At 38.4% G+C, this 26710-nt stretch overlaps 2 protein-coding genes across 2 annotated transcripts in view; both read right to left on the reverse strand.

Annotated features, from left to right (window-relative positions):
* Positions 1 to 192: 192 nt before the first annotated feature.
* On the reverse strand, positions 193 to 11742 carry LOC125236103. The gene is made up of 9 exons (XM_048142799.1): positions 11171 to 11742; positions 10234 to 10380; positions 9506 to 9577; positions 7604 to 7665; positions 4696 to 4752; positions 3896 to 4289; positions 2906 to 3138; positions 1760 to 1826; positions 193 to 1371 (listed from the first exon to the last, which is right to left on the reverse strand). Exons 1-9 carry the CDS (start codon positions 11469 to 11471, stop codon positions 1049 to 1051), a joined length of 1656 nt encoding a protein of 551 aa, XP_047998756.1. The 5' UTR covers positions 11472 to 11742; the 3' UTR covers positions 193 to 1048.
* An 888-nt stretch (positions 11743 to 12630) lies between these two features.
* Positions 12631 to 26710, reverse strand: part of LOC125235774 (ecto-NOX disulfide-thiol exchanger 1-like) — a 28059-nt gene continuing 13979 nt past the window's right edge. The window contains exons 6-9 of the mRNA XM_048142360.1: positions 18914 to 19020; positions 15936 to 16040; positions 14715 to 14849; positions 12631 to 13409 (exon numbers count right to left, since the gene is read on the reverse strand). Coding sequence (XP_047998317.1) covers positions 13044 to 13409; positions 14715 to 14849; positions 15936 to 16040; positions 18914 to 19020 — 713 coding nt within the window. The 3' untranslated portion in view covers positions 12631 to 13043. The remainder of the gene's footprint in view (positions 13410 to 14714; positions 14850 to 15935; positions 16041 to 18913; positions 19021 to 26710) is intronic.

The following is a 26710-nucleotide window of genomic DNA, read 5'->3' on the forward strand; positions in this document are numbered from 1 at the left end:
TGTTTTTTTTTTAATGAAAATGGCGGGAATAATCGTGAAATTTGAATTGTTTGCTCACCAGAAAGCGGGAAATTCAAAGTTCAATTCTGCTCAAATTTCAATATCAGGCTACTTTCAAAGGGGAAAGCTATTTAAGTTCACCCAGAATACTTCCAGATAAACTTAAACAACTTTTGAAATGAAAACACCACATATAAACACAATCATTTATTTCTAAACCTTTTTTTATATTTTCTGAAAGCCTGTGCTTGCATTTGAGGCAAGTTTTTCATGGTCAGTCGTGACACATCAGTGCCTTTTAAAATTTTATTTATAGTATTGCACCAGTTGAAGATCGACAATGTCAGAGATACATATAAAAACGTCTGCCCTGCCAAAACACGGTGCATTTCGCATTTGACAAAATCGAATGAATATTTGGAAAGTACAACTTGAGTAATTTGTTTTTTGATGTTTGCTTTATGGGCATTGTGTTCCAAATATTCATTCGATTCGTCTACAATGTTCCCAAAAAACCTCACAGCATGTTCCGAGGGATAGGTCAATTTATTCTTTTTGATGACATTGTATTCTCTTTTGGATATCCATTTATGGATATCCGTTTCTTCAGTTGTTAAGTCTTTCTCACAATCGTTACATTTCAATATTTTTAATACTTTTCTTGTGACCCATCCCGCGGTATATGCCCGTGAGTGTACATCCAGACGCTCCCGTGTGGCTTGCACGATTAGTTGTTCTGCGCCGTCTTCACGATCGGTGAAAGTTGATAATGATGAAGGCGCAGAATCAACCAATATGGTACTATCCTCGATCATTGCATTGTCTTCTTCAGTGTGAGCAAACAACGACTGAATTTTAATAACTTCCTCAGCACAGTCTTCCTCACAATTAAATGTATTTTGGTGAAATTTTATTAAATTAGTTACTAATAGTGACTTAAAAGTGCACTCAAAAGCGTGGCAGGTCGGGTCGTTATTTCTGACGTTGTACGCTCGCACTCTTCCGAAAAAATTTTCTATTGCGTCGGAGTTAAAATACCGCGGGCGCATTATCTTGATATTTTTTCTTTCATAACCTGCCACAGCCTTTGATAGCTTTTTAAAGTTGTCAACCAATTTTTCAACGTCGGAACTGTTGTCAATTTTCCGTTGATATCACGGAATTCAATTTTTTCTATTATTTCTATCGCCTTCACCCAGAAATCGTGATGTTTTGAGTTTTCAGTTACGGCAGTCCGCAGTTGCTTTCCCTTTGTGTGCTTGTGGTGGGTGCTGGCGCCGTTGACGCTGTCGAACAGGTCATCGAGGAAGGCCACCAGTTCTGCCGTGTTGGACAGCGTAGCGCTCACAGGCGTGCCGTCCGCGTAGTGCGCTGGAAAAATATTACAAACGTCGTTATGTAACTGCACACTAACAATATTACACAGATCCACCCACACAAACTAAGCACAGCGTATATCGAAGATAAAGTAAACTTTATTTTTCTTATATGGAATTATATTAGTAGTAGTAGTGACTCTTTATTGTACAAAAACAGATTAATAGTACATTACGATACAAGTGCGTAAAAAAGGAAGTTCGAAACGAGTGGCGAAAAATTAAAACACGACCGAAGGGAGGATTCTAGGCAGGATTCCTTCTGATTGTGTTACACATTGTGATGAAACTGCGCTAGTCCTAAGTCCCAAGAAATCTGCTTAGTAGAAATATAATTAAGTATTATGGTCATTGATAGACATTCCAAATAGATAGATACTCACAAAATGAAGCTGTGTAAGATAAAGCTGCTGCCATGGTTTGACTGAAAACACGCACACAGTTTTTCACCTGTAACAAGACAATAGCAAATATAAATAAATATTATATCGTCATGTCTAACGGGAATAAACGGGGGAAAAGATCAATAATATACATATGCCGCGATATAATTTAATTAATTTTACTCTGAAACCATAGATTAAATATAAGGAGATATACATTAAAATGTAACAATGTAAATGTAATGTGTGTCTCAAACTCTCCCTCAAATGCTCAAAGGTTAACTGGAAGAGATCCCTTAAAGGGATAAGTTCGCCTTTGTACTGAAACTTTTTATTTTAAATATTATTTGTGCCGTATTATTTTCCTGTACAATAAAGTGTTTACTTACTTACTTAAAATGTTGTGTTTACCTGTAATAAGTTATACATTAGCATGTACTTAATTTTAGTATAAACTACATAAGATTCATTGTAATATAACTGTTGGTAAACCTTTAATTAAATAAATAAATAAAATGCGACCGCCTAAGAACGTGCAAAAAGTAGATGGCTTTTGTAAATCCATACTAATATTATAAATGGGAAAGTGTGTATGTCTGTTTGTTTGTCCGTCTTTCACGGCGAAACGAAGCGACGAATTGACGTGATATTTTAAATGGAGATAGTTGAAGGGATAAAGAGTGACATAGGCTACTTTTTATCTCTTTCTTACCCGCCACTTCCCTATACAGGGGGGGGGGGGGGGGGGTGGAAGTTTGTATGGAGTATTCCGCAATTTTCGAATTTGACGCGAGCGCAGCCGCGGGAAAAAGCTAGTAAATAATAAAATTAAGCTTTTTTACTCTCGTACCGTACTATTAGGCGTACTCAGCAAGCTTCGTGGCCTAAACATGGTACGCGTCTGAAAAGCTCTGTATTATATCACGATTATATAAAATACTATTGAATGTAGATAAATATACTTAAGTAATCGAGTAGATTTATTAAATGGGGTGAAAGCTACAAATACTAATGGTTTGTTCTTTTTTATCGATCACTATGTCCGATTTAGCGCTTTATTTCTTTAATCTGAAATAAGTTATAGCAAAAAAGAGAGATAAACAACAAGTTTGCTTTGTCCTTTATCATGTAAATAATTAGGTATACCTTCATTTTCTTGATTTTCTCCGGGAGTATGTGCTCGTCGTTGAGCTTGTGCAGCAGGCGAGCTTGCGCGTGGCGGCAGTCCGTGCGGTACACGTCCACCAAGTCTTGCCACTTCGACACTTTGCCGTCCATTATAATATGCTTCGTCAAGAAGTTATTCCTCACTCCTTTGATTAAATGTGGCGGGTCATACACTACACTAAGACTATGGCCATTTAAGTGTATAGTGTCGTCTGGAAATATAAAAAAAAACTATTAATTTAAATCTTACTTTGATAGAACAGTAAGAGTCAGTTACCTAGCAATAAGAGCAAGGGACGTTCAATCGCGGCGGCTGCCGGTTCCAACCCCGGTTTGGAGATGGCTACCGTATGGCCGATATAACATTTGATGTGGACCAGTTGATTTCCGGTGAAGATAAACATCGTGAGGAAACTGGTCAAATTTCAATAAGGCCTAGGGTACCTAGCGTCAGTTCTGAGTTGGACTAGAAAGCAACTTTTTGTAAACCGCCAATATCCAAGAATAAATTGACAAGCGGATCCCAGCTTTTTAGTACTTTGTGGGAGATCAGTCAAGCAGCCATGAACCGGGGCAAGAAGCCGGGATAATGCAAGGAAGATATTGATGATGAACACAACACAGCAAGTTCACAATATTTATAAAACGAATTTCACATTGAACCCGTCATCATCATCACACAGGTTATTGAAAATAATTAATTTTATATTACGTGCGAAATTAAAAGAATATAAAGGCTCGCGTATGATTTATATCCATATCTATCATTATAAATACATAGTTATTGTCTGACACTTTTTTATAAAAATACTATACAAGATAGCAAATCTTGTCACTAAATACTAGCCGCAAATTTGAAAAATGTAGAGGCGAAGGTTTAACGTCGAATAAAAAATTTGAATTTCCCATTTTTTTTAAGTAACAAGATTTGCTTGACCGTCTATACCTATAGTATAAGATAATACTTACCGGTATTCTGGCCTGCTAAGATTTGTGATCTTTTAGTTTCCTCTTGAAGGCTTTTAAAGGCGCTTTGAAATGAAGTCCCCTGGTCGCTTATCAAAGCGATAGGCTGAAGCCCCGTCTCGCACACGGCGGCCACTATGTCCTTGATGATGGCCTTCATCTGCGGACCCGACGCGGCACCTTCGGAGAAGTAATACGCCACCGGCTGTTGCCACTTATGAACCGCGCCTTTAATCATAAATGCTAGAGCGTGGTCGGCCAAGTGGTTGGTCTTTTCAGACAATTCTACGAATCCAGTGATATTGTCACGTTTCCTAGAGTAATGAATGCCAGCGTCCAACTTCATCTCATCAAATATTATGGAACACATTTTTTTGGCCTCATTCCATTCGCTGACCTGAAAAGAAAAAAATGTTAGAGGTTTCCAATATAAAGCACAATTCAACATAAAGAGTCGTCCCACTTGCAACTCATAGCACCTTAAGTTTCAATACTTTCAATCCTCAGTGTATCTCAGTGATAGGAGTACACCAGGGGAATTAATAGCTTGCTCTTAATTATCCCTTTCATACCCATACATACATACTTCTTCCATCCGGCCTTCGCCACTGGTGATGCTCGTCATTTTTTATTTCGATTTTTAATTTATATATAGTAGTGTAACTACTTTAATATATGACATCTTATTTCGATTTTTAATTTATATATAGTAGTGTAACTACTTAAAAAAAAGGGGAGGTGAAATTCACAAAACAAAATATGTGTTAAAATAATTTGATTTGTTCCCATAGTTGCATACATACCTCTTGTTTAATGACATCAAACACTTGGGTATTGATGCCAGCTTCGATGTTCACATTCTGCAACAACGTATTTAATGTCGTTTTGGACGGCAGAATAAATATTCTCTGTAAGAATCGATAGCATTTCGGGCTTTGTTTCATTATTGAGAGGCCAATTACTTTTTCCTCTAGGCTAAACCTTCTGCCTTTTTTACTCTTAGTACAGAGTTTAACCTGCATCCACAGAAATTTTCTTGCTACCGAGTTCATTCCTGCCACTAATTTTTTAAAAGAATCCTCTTGTGATAGCTTAGACGCCATCTTAGCTCGTCTGAAGTAATCTGCTTGTTTTGTCGCTTTCTTATAATGTGCGTACAACACTTCGCACTCTGGCGACAGTTGCTCGGTGTTTGATACAACTCGTAGTCGTTTGCGACAAGACCATTTCGCTGTTCGTTGTTTTCGCCTGTTTTTTTCTTTAACACCCGATGCTCGTGCAGGCTCTGAAAAAAAATATGATATTATTGCAATAGTTCACTTTAATTGGGATAAAGCCTCAAATACGAACGGTATAACCCGTTAAATATAGTACCTAGCCACCTTAATTAATAATCTAATTTCTTGCTTCAACTTGCTTTAACCCTTCGAGTCCCAGCGACATCATATGATGTCAGTAAAATATAAGTAAAAATACATATAGATGCTTGGGGCTCGAAGGGTTAAGGTATTATAAAACCTTAAGTAAGTACATCTAGAAATCATAGCAGTCCGCCGGGGCATTTTACGCTCATATTCATTTCCTTTATATTTTTTAAACAAATGAGAATTGCATTGGCTTCGAAATTAAAAGCCTTTATTGAATATAGTATTAGGAATGTTATTGTAATTTGTCACCTGTTTTTTCCGCATTTGAATCAACAGATGGCCCCGGAGTTGTGATGCAAGCCTGAGCCGCATTAGTCTTTGATGAGTCCACCACTGAAAATTATAAACATATTTGGTTTAATTACATACTTAATTACGATAGACACGGTCCTGTGGGGTCATTAGATGTTATAGACTTTGTAAATAGTAGTCTTTAGAGTTAAGTATATGAGAAACATGAGATTATTTTGACTATTGACAGTTTGTACGGATACGGAACCCTCGCCTCGGTGGGCGAGTCCGACTCGCACTTAGTCGGTTTTTTATTCTTAATGATTGTCAATTTGTAAAAATTGTATGTAACCTGACTACCTAAAATACAGTTTATACAGTCTGAGCAAAAAGAGTAGAAATTAAAAAGTGGCAACATCGTAGTGTCGTCCCGTTTTATCACACATTGATTTGAAAGGGATATTGATGTATGAAGTTGCCACTATTTAATTTCTACTCTTTTTGGTCAGACTGTAACTATTGCACTTAAGCCTGGCGTCCACTATGGCAGAATCGAGCCGCGTCGAATAGAGTCCTCATACATTTTAAATGCGATTCGACGAGGCTCGATTTCGCATTGATTCCAAAATGAAATTAGTCCTTTTCTGCAATAACTTGTCACTCTCGCTCACTCGGCATAAGTGGATTTCTTATTGTTACTATTTAAACCGAGCGAGCCGTGTATGCCTCATTGATTTAGTATTAGATAATTTTTAAGAAAAAAAAAACCGTCGCCTTTCGGGTTCTGGTGAAAGCTACTTGCGAATGTTGGATTATGTAGAAATGTGTAAGTATTTTTTTAAACTGCTTTTAATGCTTTAATTACTAGATGGCAACACAAATGAATATACGTATAACGTTAAGATTTGAGGAGTTTCCTCAATTCCTCATGAATCCGATTATATTGTAAAAAATCGAAGCTTGACAAACTTTGACTTGAAAACTCAATATGCTTAACAAACATAACTAAATAAATGTCACTGTTCTGAACTTAAATGCATGCTTTTCTTACAAAAATACCAAAGTCACTATGAGTGTGCCGTTCAGATTTGAGGAGTTCGGTTTTGACCATCATCAGCAGTTCCACTGTACCAAATGTCACTGTTCTAGACGTAAGCGCATGCTGTTCTTATAAAAATGGCAAAGTCACTATAGTTTAGTTTAGTTTTATTTATTTCATAATGATAAATTACATTATAAATTATGCTATGTTAACCTATACGAATTTACATTATGATCGTCAATATAATTATTTCACATGCATTCATTCAATTGTATAATATCAATAATAATAATCAAAACAAAAAGAGTTAACATAAAAACGAATTCAAACTAAAAAAAATAATACATTATAAGCGTGCCGTTCAGATTTGAGGAGTTTGGTTCTGGCCATCATCAGCAGTTCCACTGCACCAAATGTCACTGTTCTGGACGAAAGTGCATGCTGTTCTTATAAAAATACCAAAGTCACTATAAGCGTGCCGTTCTGATTTGAGGAGTTCGGTTCTGACCATCATCAGCAATTCCACTGCACCAAATGTCACTGTTCTGGACGAAAGTGCATGCTGTTCTTATAAAAATACCAAAGTCACTATAAGCGTGCCGTTCAGATTTGAAGAGTTCCGTTCTGGCCATCATCAGCAGTTCCACTGCACCAAATGTCACTGTTCCGTACCTAAATGCATGCTGTTCCTTTAAAAACACAAAAATCACCAAATGTATGCCTTTCAGATTTGAGGAGTTCCCTCGATTTCTCCAGGATCCCATCATCAGAACTGGGTTCTGAGAAAAATGGGACTAATCTGTACGCATATACATTCAATAAAAAAAAAAATCAAAATCGGTCCAGTAACGACGGAGATATCGAGGAACAAACATAAAAAAAAAAAACATACAGACGACTTGATAACCGTCCTTCTTGAGAGATATGAGGCCGACGGTTAAAAAGTAGCCCTTTAATTCGATTATCCAATGTATGTTATTGCTACCTGTTTGTGGTGAAGTTGGCTCAAACGACGACATCACAGCCGTGACGAGCGACGAGCAGGCTTGATCTTGCGCTGGATTGGACGCACTCTGAAAATGATAAATATAAAATATCTTTATAATCTAAGTAAATGTATAATAACTTAAATTATTAATATAAATATTTTTTTAGTAAAACGATATGAATTCGCAACACTGGTCCTTATATTCATGTATTTTTCATTTGTATTAGGGTATGCGGCCACGGAATTTTTTTGTCGCTGAATTTTTTTTTACCTACTTTATCTCTCACATCCAGACTATGGGCTAGTAGCGGAGCGGCTCGCCCTACACACTCTACACTGCACGTTTTCCACGCGAAGAGATTTGAGGCGAATCGCTCTGAATGGGCTTGGCTTGGATATTTTTTAATTCAGGGTTCGAAAATATCCGATATTTATAATAAATATCAAAATATCGGATATTTATGATATATATCGGATATATATCCTTTGATATATATCCATTTTGTATGGAATGCATTAGGGTGGTCCTTATTTTGTCGATGTTATATTTTTATACGGGGCACCCGCTTAATGTAAAATCTAACCCTAAAAAACCAATGTATTTTTTTTTTCAGAATTTTTAAATACATTTTAGGGGTCGCTACCTCACTTTGTAAATTTGGATCCTCCATACAAAATGCAATTTTTTTTATCTATTTTTTTAGATTTTTCGTTGTGGGGCGAAAAGTCATGGTGTATTAAAACCATTGTAATTTGTTTTCAGAATTTTTAAATACATTTTAGGGGTCGCTACCGCACTTTGAAAATGTGGACCCTCTATACAAAATGCTATTTTTTATTTTTTTTTCCGATTTTTCGTTGTGGGGCAAAGAGTCAGGGTGTATTAAAGTAACTTAACATAAAATAACGCCGCTGATTTTTTTAAAATTATTTATTCATATTTTAGGGGTTCTAAGACTTCTAAAGTAAGTTCTTCCAAATTTTGAAAAGTGCGGTAGCGACCCCTAATTAATGTATTTAAAAATTCTGAAAACAAATTACATTGGTTTTAATACACCCTGACTCTTTGCCACACAACGGAAATTCGAAAAAAAAAAAAAAAAAAAAAAATTTTGTATGGAGGGTCCAAATTTTCAAAGTGCGGTAGCGACCTCTAAAATGTATTTAAAAATTCTGAAAAAAAAAATACATTGGTTTTTTAGGGTTAGATTTTACATTAAGCGGGTGCCCCGTATAAAAATATAACATCGACAAAATAAGGACCACCCTAGGAATGCATATTATTATTTTGTTGCATTATTTATGAATACTACTTTAGATTAGGAAAAATCTACTAAAAAACATATCATATAGTAGAAAAAAAGTAACAAACACATAAAAACTATATTTTAAACAAAGTTACATTTTTTTACCATTTTTGTATTGCAATAATTATACAAAAAATGATATTATATCGGATATTTATATTCATTGATATATATCGTCGAACCCAGCTGGATATATATCTGATATGGCGTCATCCATATATTACGTCACAGTGTAAGGGGGGGGGGGGCATACTAAATGTGACAATTTTAAAGGGATACAAAAAAGCGTGACATAGGAGGGGGGAGGGGTCCAAAAACCTGAAATTTGGTGTGACGTAATATGTGGATGATCCCTATATATCCTCGAACCCTGTTTTTTATACAATATACATTTATATAATTCCATGTAGTTTTAAAACAATATTGTTTATTGCACCAATAAATTGTTCTGATATTTAGAATAAGATGAATATTGTACATTGTTGACTATTTAAAAGTGCTTATTGTAAGCCTATTTGAATAAAAAATATTTTGACTTTCACTTTGATAGATCAAGAAATGAACATACTTAATATAAATTATGTTTGTATACACTAACAAATTATTTGTAATATTTACCTGAATTAAGACAGGATGACGGCTCAATAGACAGTTCTACGCTCGGTGTAATATGTTCCAGTGTAACTCCACCTGAAAACGTAAAATAGTACCTACATGAATAAATTATTTAAAGTTAATAGGTAATTAAATGGGATATGGACACTTTCTAAGTTTCTATGAAGTCTGGTAGATCACTAACAAATGCATGTTCAGCACACCAACTTGTAAAGGCAAAAACTGATGAGAAAGTTGCAAGAATGCAAAATAATTTCATACAAATTTTAACTTGGTGCCCACAGCTAGCAGGTAAACTGAAGGTTGAGGTAAAGGAAGGAATAGACATTTATATGATGATTATGAAACCTAAATGTATGATTAATGTATAGATTTGATCTAGTTTGTTGTTCTACAGTCAATATTTTCTCCTTGTTGGTTTGGGAGAAAATGTTGTTTTTCACTCGGTGGCAAAATTTGTTAAACCTTCGTGCCTTGAAATCCTCGCAACGCTCAAGATTCCACATTCTCAACCACTTGCTACACTCACAGTTAAATATTGGAATATTTAGCTTGCTCGGGTATCAATATTGGCATGTGGTTAAACAACAACTTTGCCCCCTTGTATGTCATCGGGAAAAGATATAGCCTTCCACTGTTTCCAAGATGGAAATACAAAAACAGATTTGCAGTCACTTTTTGAAGCCTAAACACATGACATGAGACAGGACATTAAATTATTATGAAATTACCTGAATCAGCTCCAGTTGTGATGTGTGGCGGTAAACCAGCAGCATCATCTGAATTATTTGTTGGTGCGCTCATGGCATAAGTGTGGTCAATATGACATCTCCTTGCATACGAGTGGTCAGAGTTCCTCATTTCAAGTTCAATGAATCCTGGTAAAAAAGGCCCAATTTTATATTTTGATAATAAATAAATAAATAAATATTGGAGGACACCTTACACAAATCAACCTAGCCCCAAACTAAGCAAAGCTTCTACTATGGGTGCTAGGCGACGATATACATACTTATATAGATAAATACATACTTATATACATAGAAAACATCCATGACTCAGGAACAAATATCTGTGCTAATCACACAAGTAAATGCCTTTACCGGGATTCAAACCCGGGACCGCGGCTTAGCAGGCAGGGTCACTACCGACTATGCCAGACCGGTCGTCAATTACACAACAATTTGACTATAGAAATATATACACATTTATTCAAAATTATTTACACCAAAGCAAATTACCTAAATATTTGTCTGTCTGAATATTACAAATTATTTGGACATAATAAACTAAATGTTGATTTATAATAAAGTATGTGTATAGTTATGATTAATTAAATACTAGGCTACACAATCAGCTAAGCTCAATTAAGGCCTTTGTGGTAGGTACTTAGACAATAATAACTTGACATTTAAAATATTGTACTACTGAAATACATAAGAAACACCCATTACTCAGGAACCAATACCCATGGCTATGAGACCCATGTAAGTTTTCTCTAGAATTTGAACCTGGAACACTCTCCACTAGGCCAAAACACCACTCAATCAACATAATCTTATCCTATTGGAAACATTTATAAATACACTGAACATGAATTTGATTCAATTTTAAAAATGCGGCGTAAATACCACGTGCGATGAAAAGTTACATATAATTACTACCTACCTCGTTCAACCGAAGGGTGAGCCGGCGTTCCCGTGGTGATTTCTTCTTCAGTAAATAATGTTGGACACGCGTTTGGCCGTAAGCGCAACTTTGAAGAGATGTATCTGGCTTCGAAGTGTTTGTGGCAAACGTACAGTTTGCCGATTTCATCTGATGCCAAACCTTCGAACAAGTTGAATACTGCTGACATAGTTTTCTTCCACATTATCACTTTTTCACTCGCTGCTGGCATTTTGTGCAGCATAACGTCCTTTCGTTTACTACTGCTATCACAGCCGGGTATACAGCACTTGCGAAGCATTTTGAAGATCAAAATGCCAAGTAGCACTGAATATCACAATTATCACGGAGAAATAAAGGTACGGAAATTAATCAACGCAAACACTTCACTACTCGACGCAAAAATTGTAATGATGAAAATTATAACGGCGAGATATTTGACACCTTTGACAGTGCTGAGTGACAAGCGGTGGGGAGAACCAATAGGAGAAGACTTTGTAAACGTCAATATCGAAATTCTCTACCACCTCAAGGTCATCGCTATGGCCACATTTCGTTCTTCGTAGATGAACGCCCGTGACAACTCGCGATGAACTTCACTCACAAGTTTCGTTCAAGTTCACTGACAGTTAGACTGGTGTTGCTAGTGTAATAAGTAGAAAAATCTTCAAAAAAAAAATACGCTAAATCCGCTTCCGTTTTTCTACAAAAATAGCAGATTACATACTAGGCCGGTAAAGAAAGTAAGAAATGTCTCAGAGCATATGTAATCGACCGAGGCGGCGCCGAGGTCAACAAAAATGTAATGAGGCTTTCTTAATTACTGGCCAAGGTGTGTATACTATTTTTATGTGCGACGGACCCGGGAAGCAGTAACTTCGTTTAGCGCAGCGGCCTGATATTCTGAATTTTAAACCTTAAGGCTTTGTAGTAAGAATCTGTGTGTCCCATATGTTTTGATGCGTGCAATCAAAAGGGAAGAAATAGCATTACCATATAAAAAAAAACAATTTATTTTTAAAATACACTTTAATGTCACTATGACCTAAATGTAATTTAATTACAACTAAGAATTGGTGCACAAAAATCTCCTCATCACCAGTTGAAGATTGTCTAATTACTAAGTTTTGAACACATTTAGAATTGTCTTTGTCTGTATACATAAAAATATTATTTCATTGTACAGTGTACAGCCAGCAAAACTATTAGCTCAGCACCTAGGCATACATATTTGTATTTTGTATAATATATATTTTCACATTTTATTCTTAAACAAAATCTGTAGGACGTTGATAGAACATTTTATACAAATATAACTTTTTCAATACAGATGATGTTTTTTTTACGCACTAGTGCGAGAAGTGGTTCATTATATGCCAGGTCAAAACTTCGGAGGGCCATCTGTACTGAAAAACGTCGTACGATACACGTGCGAAAAGGAAATTCGTAACTCGTGTCGATTTAAAACACCCTTCGATTGTGTTTTAATTTATCGTCACTCGTTTCGAACTTCCTTTTTTACGCACTTGTATCGTAATGTACTATTTTAAGATAGTATCTAGGTTTTTTTTCATCACACACACAATCTATTAACGTATTTTCCATCAACTCTACTAATTAATCTAAATTTAAACATGCCAAAACACCTGAATATAATTGTGGATACCTTGGTATCCATTATATGTAATCCTCATTTATTTTACAATTTAATGATTTCTTTAACGATAAAAGAACAAATATTTACAGTCATGCTCAAACTAAAAACTCGTTGTGAAACTATGACAACACATGGTGACATGAAGCGTTTAACTAGACTAAGATCAGGTTGTATCAAACCACCTTTAACATACAACAGGTAAAACCAGTAACACACTTAACTATGCTGCTCCAACTTAATAGTATCAAACGTAACATAGCACCACCTAGTCTCAATAGACGCTCCAACGCCCGACGTGACTCTGCGGAACACGTCATCGTACTTCTGCAGGATCTCTTGTACCGTGGCTTGTGTTACATTAGGGGTCATGCTTCTCACGTAGGAGACGAGATAGTCGAGAGAAGCGCCGAGCGGATGCACCATGAGGAAGGCGGTGAGGATGGAGATGAGCTTGGCCTCGGAGGGGGGGACGGAGGGGCCGGAGACTATGTACTTGTTGTCGTCGGGCGTGGGCGGCGGCGGCTGCGGCTTGGCGGGCTCCAGGCGCGGCGTCGGCGGCGGCGGCAGCGGCGGGTACGATTGCTGGGAGAGATATTACTTGTTAATGCCAATCACAAAAATATCAGATTAACGAGATTCTAAAATCTGCCGCCTGTGTGGTGACGGGTTAAGAATTTCACCACCCCCTTTCTTCCCGTAGGTGTCGTAGAAGGCGACTGTGGGATATGGGTTAAATTGTGGCATAGGCGAGAGGCTGGCAACCTGTCACTGCAATGTCACAGTTTCGTTTTCTTTCAACCCCTTATTTGCCAAGAGTGGCACTGAAGCTTTAGTAGTTTCATGTGTTCAGCCTACCCCTTTATGGGATACATGCGTGATTGTATGTATGTTGTATGTATGTAAAATCTGCCGCTTTCAAGTTGCCTACTGGGGTTAACAGATAACTTCAAGAGTTTAGAGGTTGGTATACCTAGTTACTATTATTAGCCGCACCTGGTTGTAGCCCAGACTTTTTTTGATATTCAGGGACCGTCCACACTCAAGAGACGCATGTCCGCCGACGCGGAACGGACGTCAGCGCCACGCAGCCTGAATGTAATTTAAAAAACGTCTCCTCAGTACATTTTGTATAGGAAGGACGCGCAAGGGACATCGCTTGGCGCGCCCCAGGCGACGCGTCGCTTGGCGCGCGCCGCGCCGCCTGGGGGCGCGTCTTACGTCCTTCCTATACAAAATGTATTGTACTGAAGAGACGTTTTTTAAATTACATTCAGGCGGCGTGGCGCTGACGTCCGTTCCGCGTCGGCGGACATGCGTCTCTTGAATGTGGACGGTCCCTAAGGTCAATGTGTCTTAAGGAGAAGTGTGCCCGGCCTTCACATTTGACCTTTTTACTCATTGTCACAGGTGTTTTTCCGAGTCCATACTTTTGGTACTTGCTACTCAAGATTAGTGGACTGATCATTGGTTTAAACCGGCCAAATGTGAAAGCCAGACACACAGAATATTTGCTATATTTAAGAATATGTTAAATTAACTCCCTAGATGTACTGGTGCTGCTTTCATTTTGTGGACTTTTCTAGGTTAAATCTTATGAATTTATCCTAGAAAAGTGCACAGAAGAGGACCCTGGAAGAGAAATATCTAGTTCCAATGGCTACTGCTAGCATTAATTTGCTAAGATAGCGCCACTCTTTTACGCTAGTCGCCAATATGCACTGTCGTCAAGTCATGCGCGGATCCAGGGATGACCCCCATGACCCTAGGTTGGCCATAGAAATAGACCCGTGCCCCCCCCCCTCTGGGGCCTCTTTACCACGTGACCCCCCCCCCCCCCCCCGGGCACGAAGCTGGATCCGCACTTGCGTCAAGTTGAGACAAACTTACATGCTTGTTGTTCAAGTTGTGTTGAGCGATGAAGTGCGCCTTGAACGTCTCGAACTTTCTCTCGGCCTCATCCTTGGCGAGGTGCGCCTCGTTCTTGTAGCCTTCTAGCTCGTACATCAGGTTCTCGTGCTCTGCCTGTAAAAAGAAAGAGGGGGAGTTAAGTGTGGTATTACCACCCCTTTCTTCCCGACGCTATAGGACCGAAACTGCTAAAATGGAAAGAATCCCCCCTTTCAATTTGAGAATTAATTATAGTTGTATACTAGTGTTATTAACTAGATTTATCGAAAAAAAATTGTATAAGAACAACTCAGTTAAAAGATATTGCGAAAAGATCTTTAAAATCGAGGCTCCGCTCTCGACTGTTTCCTCCTTCAAAACTTAATCAATCGTAACGAAATTCTAGAATCTGAATAACAATGAAATATTCTGTGTCCGTTTAGTTTTTTTGGCTAATTGTTACCAATTTTTAATACCACACCTTTTTTGCGCCATAATTAATAAGACCGTTTTTGGGAATTTTTGATGGGCTCTAGCGTCTTTAAAAATAAGAATATCAAAAAAATCAAAACGGTCCGACACAGATAAAAATAATAATAATCTGTGTTAAAAAAATCATTGCTCTATCTTCAAAAACCAGCGAGGAAATAATCGAGTGTCTGTATGGAGAATTGACCCCTCCTGTATCGTCTTAAAACTGGATATTTTTTATATCTTTCCTAATTAGCAATTGCTTTATAAATAAATACTTTCATATGCATGTCTTAATCCGTCTCATATAGGATGGGTGAGATCGAGTAGTCAAGAGTGCCTATCTGGGTTGTCCAACTGCACGCCGTCCTGCTGACAATCCTAAATATCGTTGGGCGGATAAAGTGGAGGCAGATCTCCGTGAACTCGGCGGCGGCGAGGGCTGGCGATATCGCTCTGGACCGCGTAAAGTGGCGTGCTCTTGTATTGGAAGCCAAACCTCACTTTGGGTCATCGCGCCAACAAAGTAGTAGGTATATGTACGTCTTATGCGGCCCTAAACAGCGCGGTTTTAAAGTTAACTGGTATATTTTTTGTGGACTGCCTCGTGGAAGTCGTGGAGTAATGCCAATAGAATTTGACCGAAATGACCTATTAGAAAACATTTGCGCTCTTCGCAGTAAATAGAAAAAAAAAACTAATTATCATGCCTAAATTTTAACGATAAAATTATAAGAATAAGAAACTTACCCTGAGTTCATCGTATTTCTCTTGAGGCACGGTGTTCTTTCCGATCTTCTCAATTTCGTCCTCATTGAAGTTCGATTCAAACTCTTCTTTTATGTTTTCCACCTCCTGAAAAACAACATCGATCAGCGATTTGTCCAGAATGTATTTTTAATGTTAGCCTAAACGTACTTAATGTTTTTACAGAAATAGGTAACATCTGCCCTTTTCCTACCAGTCTTGAGAAAGGTAAGATGCTAAGCCTGAAATACCTTACGTCTCATGTTCGACATATTGTATACGTATACAGAGCAATACAGAGGAAATTCTTGATGTTTCGAGTAAATTTTTCCACCCATGCAGTCTGTCTCGTTTCTCGGTACTTACGTACCTATTTACCTGGAGATACTATACCGTCCATTCTACGCTTCTCTCTTGTTTTGCGTTCGGCGCCTTAGCAGGGACCAGGACCACGGCGTATGAGGTAGCTATGAGGCGAGAAGACTCGAAGTGTGACGAGATAAGAAGACTCGTAGTGTGACGAGGCGACGAGCGTGCAACGCGGAGCGCGGAACGCCAGCGAGCAAGAGAGGGAACGTAGACGGGTGTGATCCTTAGGTTTAGGACCGATGGGTCGTAGATCAAACAATAGAGGTGGTGTGATCCTTAGGTCCCGGGCTATGTCAATGTGGAGAGTTCTTCGAAGCTTGACCTAATGCTGGGTGAGATGTGATGATACATGTTGCTACCTAGTGTAGTGTTGATCGTCTGTGCTGATGCCGTAGATATAATTATTGAATCATATAACAACAAATAATATACTAACAAATTGTATAATTCTTATTTAATATAGTGATCATTTTTTCGAAAAACATTTATTATAACAGTATAATGATTATTTCCGATAATAAATAAATTGTATAACACAAATTCTTTTTAAAGAACTCGACTGAAAAAATAGGTTAGGTTAGGTTAGAACTGTGATCCCTTAAAAAAAGTATAAAATTAATTCCAGATATCTTCACGTAGACGCGTAAGCCATTATTGGTTTACTTCCGAGTAAAGGTTTCTAGGCAAATCCACCGCCGCGCGCTATAAAGACCTTTTTGATGAAGCAACAGAAGACGATTTGAGATTCTTAATAAACTGATGAAGTGATGATTTCCTGGTGCTTCAAAGTAGCAGTCAAATGTCAATCAAAACACTGCTGTGTGCTGCTTCATCAAAAATGTTGAGATGATTGGGACATTGGGATAAGAGATATTCATTTTTGTGTTCGTCTTTAATTTTTTCTTGGCTTGATCTGTAGACACGGAGACTGTTGAAGGACACTGGCTGCTAAAGGTGTAGAAGTGTTTTTCTGCGACAACCTGCGTCAGTGTTCATCTTATTCGTACCCAGACCGCGGCAACTTGTTTCCGCCAATCTGCTGGCACGAGGGTCTCGCTGAAAAGTGTAGTACTATACCAGTGTCGTTGACGCCTGTATTTCAACCACGATGCTATCGTCGTTAATTGCGGTGTTGACTGCATATCTTGTCGGTTCGCTGAAGAGGGGTGGAGGCGTTTTTTCAGTAGGATTTGGTATCGGCTGGCAGCGTTGGAGACACGACGAAGCGCAGAACTTTTCAGTTCCTTCAAAGTCGGCTTTGCCAGATACGTCCGCCGAAGTAACGCGAGTGAAGGTTTACGAGATGCTTGAAGAACGTGATGACTTTATCATTGGCTGTCATGATCTAAATAACGTCCAATCTAAATCTTCAAGATGAAACTTGCATATTTGGATATTTTGGATTAGTTTATAGACAAGACAGACTTTTTTTAAACTAGATTAATAGGGTATTTTGAGCAAGTTAATCAGAGAGTATCCGCCAACTTCTTGAGCGATGTGTTTGCAATAGGACTAGACATTAAAATCAAATAATTTCCTGAATAACTCTCTGAATCAAATATCTCTGAATATCCGGCACTTTGCACCGGTAGCATGGTCGCGCGATAAAGATAAAACATCAGGGATGGCCTAATATTATATCATTTATCGCACGACCATGCTTACCTGCTTGAAAACTAAAAATCAGGCCGACAAATAAAAGAATAGTGACTGATAAGTAAATTTTAAGGTATTATCCATGAATGATTTTAAATTTACCTAGCTCAATTTCTAGCTCTATTATTTGGTCGGCACGATGTTCTGGTTTAGACTAAGCGGACAGCCTAGCCAGGTCAGGCATAAAATGTGACGCAATTAGTTTATAAGACTTGGCGAAAAATACAGGTAAGGGCAGGTTACACCAGCCGTAATAAAATTTGTAAAAATTTACTACTAATAATTCACCGAATTATATAGGTGGGTGCAACCAGTCCTTAGCCAATCGCCCAACAGCTGTTCACATAGTCAAAGCCAATATAATAATAGTACTAGTTCTTGGATGATCGACATCACCGATTTAAACATCACTTTAATATGTAGCTCAGTCTCTAGATGCTACGGTAGTTGTCTTCTTGCTGTGGATTAGGTATGTAGTCTCACGACGCGGGTGGACGCTAGCTGCCTTCTTGACGCGAAGATCTCTCGTTCGGTGGCCCCATTGAACCGCTCTGCCTTCAGGAACCGCCTTTACGCTAACGATAAGCGTCAAGAGGCAGAGCTACATTCTAATATAGTCAATTGATTTCTAAAGATGTTTAAATCAGCGAGTCAGTATAGGCAGTAGCTCAACAGAAGCACGATACGGCAGGGCATGATAAAAATATTTGATTGGGGTTACTTTCATTACATTTAACCTGTTAAATAAGACCAAACGCACCAAGGTCATAGACATGGCACTTCGTACTGCGAATCGCTATAACTGAGTTAGAGATAATTCTCAAACGGTACGCAAGAACCGTATTTACGAAATCTAAACATTATGAAACCGAACTCGACAGTTTGCCTCACTTCGCGTCACTGATTACTTTACCATGCCATACCGCATCGCGACCTGCTGAGCCAGCAATACGTACCTCAGTCATCTTGAGCCACATCTCGATGTTCCTGCGTTGCTGCTTGCTAAAGTGGTCGGAGACGCGCTGATGGCGCGCAGCGGAGAGTATTTTCGCTACCTGCTCGACTGTCATACATCATATTAGAGATCGGCTGCGGCACGGAAATACGTGTCCGAAGACACGTAGGCCTCCAAGAGTGATTCCTACGAGCCGGTTCACACTTGTCGGGTGTCGGATCCGGATTTTAATAGGACGTTCTGGTGGCAGAACATTTTATATGAAGCTATGCCCGACATCGATTTCCCAGCAGACATGTCCGGATAAAAATCGTGTCGCCTATGAGTAAGTTTGACGCTATTCACAATTTCACACTAGTCGGGTGTCGGATCCGACATTGCGCCGCCCGTACCCCTCGTACCGCCGACCGAACCGTTTGTACCTAATACGGACCCGACACCCTATTTAAATCAGGATCCTACATCCGACATAGTGGAAACGAGCTCTTAGTCGACGTTGACAAATCCAAGTCAAATACACGTATAATTTACGATGACTTTTTTAGTATCTGCACTCACAGAGAATAGAACTGGCCTTGCAGAAGATCTGTCTGTTGGTTCCCACTCCCGAAGAATTGCGAAGCAGGACGAAGTCCAATGGTTTACCGTAGACGCAGAGCCCGAAGAGTTACTGACCACTATTATTATACACAAGACAGGGCACTACATGGCATATAAGTACCTAAAGCTTTATTTACAGCCGCATAGTAGATAACTGGATTCAAGCGTTGAATGAACATCGAAATACTTAGATCCAGGGGATTTGTCAAATACGTACCATATTTGAATACAACGAATTTACCATCCACCGCATTGCTCGCGATCCAGTGCTGTTTTGCCACGAACGTGAAGTCATTTCAATAGCCAGAAAGTAGTCGTTATTGACGCTATTTTGTCCTACAGCTCCCTCCGCTCAATGGAATCGCATTTAACTATCTGAACTGTTTTAGTAATAATAATAATATCTAAGCGATCAATGCTTATTCAGCGCTAGAATCCACTTACATTATCCAGCTACAGAATGACCGAATAACATTTTTCCTGAAGACAGCGCTTTCTCCCGGCACTTACCTCACCGCCCCGTCGAAGGTGGCCTCCGCTAGCTGACGCGGATTACCCGGGACGGACGCCCGTCTGAAATTGTATGAACAGCGCTAACTGGCGCGGGCGACAAACTTTGCATATTGGCGGGACCCGCGAGCGTGCGCACGAGCGCACGGCGGACGTCCGCGCAAGCTAGCGGAGGCCCTACAAACGTGGAGAACTGTTTAATTTAGGAGGCGCCTGTCCAGTGTACAATAGAGGTCAGTTAGATGATGAGACCCGTAGATTTGTCGGAAGCTGCCACGAAGACGGAACACAGGTTTTTGTAGACTCCATAGAATGGGTTTGGCAAAAGTTTACAAAGATAGCGCCACCGTAGCTTGCCCGTGTCTCAAGTTTTGTTTTACGAGTTTCTGCTTAGGGAATAGAATTCAAGAAAAAAATTAACAAAAATTTGAGTCGATTTTAGGAATTAATAGGGCAAACTATGATAGGGTCACCTAGATAGTATTTCGACCGGCCAAACCCATTAGTGAGGATAGACAGACGTTGGTACTAGAAGGCCCGTCTATTTTATCGTAAAAGTGCAGTTACCGAAGGTAAACAGATGCCTTACATTTGTCAACGTCTGACTTAGGGTCAGTTGCACCAAACCGTCTGTCTCCGTTAAAGCATTCGCTAAATTTTATTGTATGGGAAGTTCCATAGACGTCTGCTGCGTGACGATGATGTGTCTGTCAAATGTGGTTGATGCAACTGGCCCTTAGTTGTCCTTTTTCATAAAATTATAAGGGGAATTGAAGACGAATATTAGGTAAGGATTTCGTAGGGTTTACATTAAGCCATCGTTGTTTGGTCTTTTCAGCAATTCACTTCGTCATCTACCAATTCCTGAGAAATGCACGAGTTCTGGATCCCATCTTATTCTTATCATTAAACCTACTGAAGAGAACCCCTTAGCATTTATATGGAATAGACAAATGACAAACTAAATTTTCACTGTTACCTGGCGTTATTTCTGTATCAATACTTATTAATGTCGGTATTGAGCAAGTTGGCTCACTACCGACCGCAGAGTAGAAAATTGTGTAAAAGTACAAAGTAGTAACCGGCAGTATGGACAGAATATCGTCACTACTTTAAAAAAAACTTGTATCTTCGTCTGTCAATGAAAAGAAAATTGTAGTAAGTATGTATGGAATGCATATAAACTAAAATTCACAATTCTGCGGACTAAATTGACAAATGACTGACATATGAAATGTTACCAGGAACAGTGAAATAAAAATAGTGAAGGGTATAATATGTCGATAACAATATATCGACAAGTTGTAAAGTACAAATAACAGACTAGTTTAAATCAAAAAAATACGAATGTTACTTTTAAATACAAGGTAAACATTTTGGTTTGTTCGGTTTTCGAGGTAGTGGATGGATAAAATGCGTTTTTACCCACTAGTTTTATAGCATAAAAAGGTATCCGAACCAGTAAGTAAAAAAAATATGTTATCCGACAATGAGTAGTCTTTATTATAAAATATTATTCATTTCCAAGCTCCGTTATTTCGTCATCTTCATCATCATCATCATCATCAGTTACATTTATAATAAAACGATCCGAGACATTGTACCTACACTAAATGGTCGAGTTGTAACATTTTGTCCTCGGTTTTTATTATGTGATTTACACAATCTTTTCATCTTTCGGCTGTAACACAACAATTATTGTAATAATTCATTTGTAAAGATTCAATAAACTATCATAATAAATACACAATATAAATTTCATTTACATTATTGCTGGTTTGAAATTAACATTTTATATCTAATTAGGGATCTACAGACCTTTCGATCTGTCGAAATCACAAAAAACGTATATTGATTAAAATATCAAATTGCCAATTTGATTGTACCGTCTGGGTGCACCTTAAATCTACGGTGTAATAATAATTTTAATATCGATAAGAACGACACTGGCCAAACTGTGGCAACATTTGTTCACACTTACTTGTCAATTTGGTCCGTAGGATTATGGATTTTAGTTTAGACTTACTGCGTTTTAACTTTGAGGAGCAGCGTGAGATACGAGATTTTTTCAAAGTAGTGACGATATCTATAATCGACAAGTATAGGCTAGGCTAGACTCATATCGAATTTGGCACAATAAATGATTGTCTTCTGTAGCATTTGATATAAAACTAATATTAATACATTTTGGGTATTAAAAGTGTATGATGACTACGTATTTTCGATTAAAAATGTGTGTAATTTTTATTTTATTTTGGCCACCGAAAACGCTGTCAACGATGTAGTGACGTCATCGAATTCGAACTTACTTTCATGTCAAAAAAAAAATCACTGACATAATGAACTTTATGCCTCATACTTAAAAGTTAGAAAATTTTGTTTTCGAATATAATGACCTGATGCACAGTTAAACTATAGATTAACATGACTGTCTTGTTTTCGCCTGATTACGTAAAAGTATACTTTAAAATTGTTATTTGTTATACAAGGGGGCAAAGTTGTATTTTAACTCCGAGTGTGGAATTGAAAAATGAGCAAGTGAAAATTCTATAGTTGAACCACGAGCGAAGCGAGTGGTTCGAGAACAGAATCCTGAACTTGCGTAGTTTTTTATTTTTCACGAAAGTAAAATACATTTGCACCTATCAAGTGTAACACAAAACTTTCCCCCTCACTATAGCGAGGAAACTACAACGCAAATAATGCGTTTATCACTGCTTCAAGTAGTTCCACAGGTGGTAAATCATCTTTATTACTTTAGATTCACCTACTTTTATCAATTTTAAAAAAGTTAATTTGACTTTATTCAAGGTCAAATTACCTTATATCCACATAGTGGATAAAATTCGTTTTACCCGCTGGTATTAAAGGACAAAACACGTGTTTCCGAGCTAGTGAGGGGAAAATATTTTTGCTGTTTTTAAGTCATAATAAAATATGGTAATATTTTATTTCGGTTAATTGGACAGTACTTAATCATATAAGACAAACTTTAAAAAAGGGTCAAGTAGCCTATTGCGCTTAAAATACACGACAGCTGCCATATTTCTCGTCGGCGGCCGGAGAGGCGGTTTAAACATATATACGTTTTAACCCTCATCCAGGCTCTGCCCGTCAACCTAGAAAGTTTTATACAAAATCCAACGTATATCCTAAATAATTATGTTTTGGCGATAGTTTTCAAGGCGAGTCCCTTTTTGGAAAAGTGCAATCTAATTTTTACCCTGAAATGTAGTGCTTAGAGTGTAAGGCACTGGTCCCACCGCGTGCTAGTAAGCTATGAGCTATCATAATATAAAAACGAACAAAAGATAAGCACTCGCGTGCAAATAAAAGAGACACGGCAATATTGATAGTTTACTGGGCGAGTAACTATAAACATCGCCGTGTCTCTTTTATTTACGCGGGAGTGATTATACCAGTGACTAAATAGCGTTGAAACGTATGTGGTCGATGGAACGTACTATGCCTGGAAAAGGGTTAAATAAGCACGCATGCAAAACAATGTAGCCAGCTGGGGCCCGTTTCTCGAAAGGTAAAATCCCTTTTATTACAAGTGCGCGAACTGTCAAATCGTATGGGTTGTCATTGAAACACACTTGTGATACAAGGCTTGTACCTTTCGAGAAACAGGCCACTGGTATTTGAACTGGCGAAATCGTTAGATCCTCTTTTACATTTCAGTAAGGCGATTCGGGTTGATTTGGCTAAAAGGCAACCAGTGGATATTGTGGATAAATGAAAAGGCCACGGCGAATCGGCGATGCTTAGTTCTCACGTTGCGGTGCTGTTCAGATATACATTAACGTAATCTACTAATGTGCGAACAATATGTAATATATTCACAGATTTACTAGTCTTTAATCATTTATAACTGCTGGCTGCTACTATGACTTCTAGATTTGCCTTAATTATAAACGTATTTGTTTCAGCATTTATGTCATGAAGAATAGAGGTAAGGAGGAAAATCTGTCGAAGTAGAACAGTCGCAAAAATTACCGGCTGAGGCCTTAAATTTGAAGTTACAAATTTTTCTGCTAGGAGCGCATAACAGGTGTCCCTCAAGAACGTCTCACATGACATTAGACTTTATTAAGACTGTAGGCTTATTTCGTATGGACGTAGCCCCGTGGTAGTGCGCTGGCTTCGTATGCAGATTGCAGTTATCAGGTTCGATCCTGGACAGCGGATGACCTGTATTCTTCATGATTTGCATACATTCGCATTCTATGATTTATTTGTATCAATTAAATTCCAATAAAATACAACATCTCGCCGAAAATATCGAACTCCTCTCAGTCTCCGTGACCCGATGAACACACGAGGAAAGTAGAATCAGACGTAGACGTAGCCGATAACCCCTGGTTTTGAAGGTTGATCTCGATCCATTACCATTGAGCCGTTCATATGCCTAATAGGGTTTGAGACGAATATCCAGCCCTCCCCAATCAAACTCAGTAACAGTCCCAGTATATTTTTAGAAATTTAATAAGGAAACAGTGACTCAAATGCGTCAATGCTAGTAGTTTGCACATGTGACCGCCGAATGATCGGAGAGCGCAGGATCATTCGTTGAGTTCCCAGATAATTAATATGTATATAACCTAAGACTCCTACGAGCAAGAGTGACCTCAATTCCATATTATTGTACAGTACCGGTCAAAAGTTTGAGTTCACCCTTTGATTTCGGTACAAATGAGTACTTTTGTACGATAATTATCTTCGGTTTGGTAGTCGAAATATGTTTTCAACTTATATTTATTGTTTTGTGGAGATTTGTTTTACTAGTTAGACACAATTCACGTACCTTTCTTTCACTAAAATTTAATAAACATGACGGCAAAATGCTAGTTATATTTATGGCCTTGCCTTTGCCACTAATTGAGACACATCTTTACACGAAACACAGTTTTAGCCAGATAATATAGGCCAAATAATTATTTAGCCTATAAGATTTGAGGGAAACAGATGTTAAAAAAATATAAATTGTTTACGAAACAAATTTTGACGTCTGAACTACAAAAAACTATCTCTCTAAAGCAGTCAATTGTACTGAAAACAAGGAGTGAACTTAAATTTTTGACCGGTACTGTATCTACTTACTTTGGTATGAAGTTAGGTTTATAATGTCTGCGCTAAGGCCGCTAAGCCTTAGTCTCTATGTACCGATGGGGTATCTTGCTGTCTTACGTAGTAGATGCTCCTCGATGCAGCGGAATAACAATCCCAGTGTTCAGTAGGTCTGACGTAAGGCCGTTTTCACATTATCCGATGTCGGATGTCGGAAGGATTCCAATGGAAAAAATCCAAAATGGCGCCTGTAATGTATGGATATCGGTCCGACATCCGATATCGGATCGGATAATGTGAAAGCGCACTAACGGTCTCAAGGCTTCACAATGTAATTAACATAGAGAAGAATATGGGATTTTTTTTTAAAGTTGTCCACACCAATTTTTTTTTAGATTTGGAAAATTTTACGTGGTTTCCACCGAGAATCGCGAGCTCTTTCAATCCTAATAGGAGAAAAAAAGTGTCCCAAGGTTTTTTTCCCATTCCGTTACCATTTTTAACCGTCGCCTCATATCTCAAGAAGGACGGTTATCAAGTCGTCTGTATGTTTTTTTTTTTTTTTTTTTATGTTTGTTCCTCGATATCTCCGTCGTTCCTGGACCGATTTTGAAAATTTTTTTTTTGATTGAATGTATATACATACAGATTGGTCCCATTTTTCTCAGAACCCAGTTCTGATGATGGGATCCTGGAGAAATCGAGGGAACTCCTCAAATCTGAAAGGCATACATATGGTGATTTTTGTGTTAATAAAGGAACAGCATGCATTTAGGTACGGAACAGTGACATTTGGTGCAGTGGAACTGCTGATGATGGCCAGAACGGAACTCTTCAAATCTGAACGGCACGCTTATAGTGACTTGGGTATTTTTATACGAACAGCATGCACTTTCATACAGAACAGTGACATTTGGTGCAGTGGAATTTCTGATGATGGTCAGAATCGAACTCCTCAAATCTGAACGGCACGCTTATAGTGACTTTGGTATTTTTATAAGAACAGCATGCACTTTCGTCCAGAACAGTGACATTTGGTGCAGTGGAACTGCTGATGATGGCCAGAACCAAACTCCTCAAATCTGAACGGCACGCTTATAGTGACTTTGCCATTTTTATAAGAAGAGCATGCACTTTCGTCCAGAACAGTGACATTTGGTGCAGTGGAATTTCTGATGATGGTCAGAACCGAACTCCTCAAATCTGAACGGCACGCTTATAGTGACTTTGGTATTTTTATAAGAACATCATGCACTTTCGTTCAGAACAGTGACATTTGGTGCAGTGGAACTGCTGATGATGGCCAGAACCAAACTCCTCAAATCTGAACGGCACGCTTATAGTTACTTTGCCATTTTTATAAGAACAGCATGCACTTTCATCCAGAACAGTGACATTTGGTGCAGTGGAATTTCTGATGATGGTCAGAACCGAACTCCTCAAATCTGAACGGCATACTTATAGTGACTTTGGTATTTTTATAAGAACAGCATGCACTTTCGTCCAGAACAGTGACATTTGGTGCAGTGGAACTGCTGATGATGGCCAGAACCAAACTCCTCAAACCTGAACGGCACACTCATAGTGACTTTGGTATTTTTGTAAGAAAAGCATGCAT

Source organism: Leguminivora glycinivorella, chromosome 18 (assembly GCF_023078275.1).
Source record: "Leguminivora glycinivorella isolate SPB_JAAS2020 chromosome 18, LegGlyc_1.1, whole genome shotgun sequence".
Taxonomy (NCBI): domain Eukaryota; kingdom Metazoa; phylum Arthropoda; class Insecta; order Lepidoptera; family Tortricidae; genus Leguminivora; species Leguminivora glycinivorella.

Bases quoted from the DNA above. Each gene is read 5' to 3' on its own strand.
- LOC125236103 (XM_048142799.1), bottom strand. From the start codon at position 11,471: ATGCTTCGCAAGTGCTGTATACCCGGCTGTGATAGCAGTAGTAAACGA. The intron at 7,666-9,505 runs GTAAATATTACA...TATCATTTTCAG, and splicing joins GTCATCCTGTCTTAATTCAG to AGTGCGTCCAATCCAGCGCA. The intron at 4,290-4,695 runs GTATGTATGCAA...TTTTCTTTTCAG, and splicing joins TTGATGTCATTAAACAAGAG to GTCAGCGAATGGAATGAGGC.